This window comes from Anopheles merus, chromosome 2L (genome assembly GCF_017562075.2).
Source record: "Anopheles merus strain MAF chromosome 2L, AmerM5.1, whole genome shotgun sequence".
Classification (NCBI taxonomy): domain Eukaryota; kingdom Metazoa; phylum Arthropoda; class Insecta; order Diptera; family Culicidae; genus Anopheles; species Anopheles merus.
Genome location: NC_054083.1, coordinates 47,216,942 through 47,220,687, shown reverse-complemented (window position 1 = coordinate 47,220,687; position 3,746 = coordinate 47,216,942). Strand labels below are relative to the sequence as shown.

The following is a 3,746-nucleotide window of genomic DNA, read 5'->3' as shown; positions in this document are numbered from 1 at the left end:
GGTAAACACACTTAGTGGAAATGTTGGTCTAAGGCCCGTGTCTGTGCTCCATCGGATGCGATTTTATCGGAAAGCCTGTCAAAATTTAATATGGGATTTGACAGATAACGTCGGACGTGCGATTTCGTCGTACGACGGAATCAAAAAATTTTGATTTCGTCGGACGCCGCATCCGATTTTATCTGTCAAACTAAATGTGTGGTGTTTTGTAGGAACAATCTCAACTTAATTTTTCATAATCGTTATATTATTAAAATCATCCAAATAATCGCAATATTATACGACAAAGCGTTTGACAGCACGTGCGATAAAATCGCATGCGATGGAGCACAGACACGGGCCTAACCGCAATGTTAGTTTCGCTCTTTCTTATTTCTGCCCTCTCTGTTATATCTCCATCCCAGTATCACTAGCTGTACAGGTATTATTATTAACGTGAATCCTTAACTACTCTAGTGAGCCTCTGATGCCTCTTAATCGTACGGGGGAGAACCAGCTGGGTATTCTAGGAGTTCTACCGGAATAGGAAGGAATCTTTGGTTAATGCATAATGTACAAGCGACCTAGTGTTTGGTTAGATGTCTTGCTATTACTAACCCCTCGCATATCTCTGTCACCTTCACCTTACTCCGATCTTCACACGCTATTTCAGGCTAAAACCAAGAGATTAGATAAACATTGTCCAAACAGCAGCAGCTGCGGCAATGGCTGTTTTTTTCTTTGTTGGAAAGTTGTACGATGAAGCGGGCAAGGATGAAACTTACTCAGAAAGTAGATTGTCAACTGTCGTCCGCCGCGTGCTCATCGCCCATTGTTTGCTCCGATGGTCGTCAGCTTGACTGTGCCGGTAGGTCTGCTTCCGGCCGGTCGGATGGCTGCTCGCCCGGTGAGCCCGGTGAGCGGCGACCCGCCTTACACTCCGCCAGTTCGTTCGCTATCTCCACCGTCACCGCGGTGTCCTCAACGTTCGGGCCCTCTCCAGCGGACACGGTTTGCCCGGCCGGCCCTGACTGTTCCTCGTAGTCGTAGAAAATGTTGCTCGTATCACGCGGCAGATTCACATCGATCGGTTCCGGATCGATGGGGATGGCGACTGCCCCTGTGGTAGCAGTAGAAGCAGTAGCACCACCACCACCACCACCATCCTGATCCGGCGACTCCATCGGACTTTCGACGCAGATCGTCACGACGGGCCGGGGCGCACCCTCCAGTCCACCTAGAATTTGATAGTCAACGTTCGTGCCGGGTGAAAGTTTGATGTCACTCGCACGGGATGGATCGCGCGGTTCTTTGACCTTGGGTTCGCCTTCGTTGGTTGATCCGTCCATCGAGGGGAAGGTGATGATGGTCAAAGAAGCAAACGCACAACAACAACGCATACAACAAACACACACACACATACAGAGAGACACACACACATGGGAGAAGGTGGGGCGCGAGAAGAGAGAAGAACATAGAAAGACACAAAAAAAGAAAGAAAAAAAAACACATTTACAGCAAACACAGAGAGGTGCATCTTATCGGGGGGGGGGGGTTCGTCTCTTCGGACTCTGGGTGTTTGGTGTTCAGAGTGAGCGGCTACTTAACGAAGTTGGGTGTGTAATGGTGGTCGCACTCAACGAAACATAGCTGCTAGTGGTGTTTGGGTGTAGTCAGAGCGTAAAATCAAAATCAAACGGTGATGGCAGGAAAAGCACATCCAAACCAAAACGTGTAATCGGAACTGCCATCGGCTTACCTTTCTCGTCCAGCTCGGACTGATATTCCTCGCTCTCCCTGTGCACCAGCACGTGGACAAGCGTCGTCTCGCCCGGTGCCGGTACGGTCGGTACATCGGGCGACGGTTCCGTCACGAGTATACTCACGTCCGCTGCCGATGTGGACAGTGTATCATCCGCTAGAAGGCAACAGGAAGTCAGTCAAAGTTGTCCAACATTCAAATTCCCATGCTCCAAATACTCACGCACGACCGCATTGCGGTTCAGACGCAATGCACTCTGGGCGGAAAAGCCACGCTCCAGGGGTGGCTTTTTCTTCACAAAGCTTGTGGCACGCTTCGACTTCGGTGTCGCCGGGGGCGGCACTGGCACCTTCTCGAGGGACGTGGTGAGCGACAGGTTCGTGTCGCTGTCCTTCAGTGGCCGCTTCTGTGGCTGCGGCGATGAGGTAGACGTTTCCTCGACGGCGTCCTGGTGCCGCAGGAAGAACGGGAAGTTGTAGAACGATCGGCGCCGCTGTCCCTTCACGTCCGGAGCGTCCCTGAGGAAAATAGGAAATAGAGTTAATGCTCTTTCAGACTTCAATAACACCCCGAAAACCTACTTCAGCTCCAGTCCGTTCGCATGCTGCTGCTTAACATCCTTCACCATGTCGCTCGTACCGGACACCAGCATCAGTGGAAGATTAAGCCACGGCCCAGCCAGCTCGCTCAAATCGGACGCATCGGAAGCTCGGGACGACTTTCGCGACGAGGCACGGCTTGACGTGGCCGTACCGCGGCGATGCACCTGAAGATGCAGGAAGTTCAGCGCGGACAGTTTGCTCTGCCATCCGCCCGGGCTGGAAGTTTGTGTGTTTTCTTCGTCCAGTGACATTGGGGAGCGTTCCCGTTCACGCTTCATCCTAAAAAGTCAATGGAAAGTTGAATTTCTACAAACAAAGCATACAAACAAAACAACACCATACCTCAGGTAGTCCTTCCAGGCGGTCTGTATCGTTTTGGCAGCCTTCTCCTGCCGCTTCCAAATGCGCGTCGACGACACAATCTCCAGCTCCTTCCGCGTCGGGAACTGCTTCTTGAACTTCTGGTCCATCTGGTCCTGCAGCTGCTTGAAGTTGTCCGTCTCCTCCACGTGCCCCAGCACATGCTTCACCAGCGCGTGCAGTATGTCCAGACAGTGGATCTTGTTGCCCTTCGAGATGGGCAGATTGAACGACACCAGCGCGACCGTGTTCGGTTTCGGGATGCCAAGCGGTGGATCGAGAGACGCAATAAAGTCCGACAGCTGGTTGAAGTGTATGAACTGGCCTGCGTGCGGGTCGTACTTCGACCAGCGGATGTAGAACATCTCCAGATCGTCCTCCACGATGCCGATCTCCTCCTCCTGGTGGGCCTGGTTGAAGTTCTCCAGGATGATGGCGATGTACATGTTGATCACGATCATGTAGCTGATGATGATGAAGCTGGTGAAGTAGGTGATCGCCAGCAGCGGATGGCCACAGTCACCGTTGATGGAGAAATCGAGCGCCAGCTCACAGTCCGGCGGTTGTATCATGAGCGACTCTAGCACATCGTTCCACCCAGCCGATGTCATCAGCCGAAACAGGAGCTGCATGCTGCGTCCGAACGTTTCAAAGTTGACCATATCATCCAGAGCGCCCTGCTGCCTCACATGTCCGAACAGCGACATCCCGATGATGGCGTAGATGAACGTGATCAGTGCCAGCAGTGCGCCAATGTTGAACAGTGCCGGTAGCGACACGACCAGTGCAAACAGCAGCTTGCGGATGCCTTTTGCAGCCTGGAAAGGAAACGAACAAGGATTTATTTGACGTTCACTGAGGGCAGCACTTGTGGCTTAGCTCACCTTAATCAAGCGCAATATACGGCCTATGCGGAACACCCGCACCACCCGCAGCAACGTGGGCGAGATGGGCAAATCGATCATGATGTCTTCCATCAGAATGCCGAAGATCGATGCCAGCACGAGCAGAAAGTCGAACACGTTCCACGGCACCGTGAAGTA

The 3,746-nt window shown here is 52.5% G+C and overlaps 1 protein-coding gene across 5 annotated transcripts in view; it reads right to left on the bottom strand.

Moving 5' to 3' along the window:
* Positions 1-267: 267 nt before the first annotated feature.
* The window catches only part of LOC121594161 (sodium channel protein 60E), a 117,271-nt gene continuing 113,792 nt past the window's right edge, over positions 268-3,746 (bottom strand). For all 5 annotated transcript variants that reach the window (XM_041917179.1, XM_041917181.1, XM_041917180.1 and 2 more), the window contains 6 exons: positions 3,588-3,746; positions 2,686-3,521; positions 2,323-2,622; positions 1,964-2,259; positions 1,739-1,897; positions 268-1,306 (listed from right to left, as the gene is read on the bottom strand). The exon at positions 3,588-3,746 is cut by the window's right edge and continues 169 nt beyond it. In XM_041917179.1, the coding sequence (XP_041773113.1) occupies positions 831-1,306; positions 1,739-1,897; positions 1,964-2,259; positions 2,323-2,622; positions 2,686-3,521; positions 3,588-3,746 (2,226 nt within the window). In that variant the 3' untranslated portion in view covers positions 268-830. The remainder of the gene's footprint in view (positions 1,307-1,738; positions 1,898-1,963; positions 2,260-2,322; positions 2,623-2,685; positions 3,522-3,587) is intronic.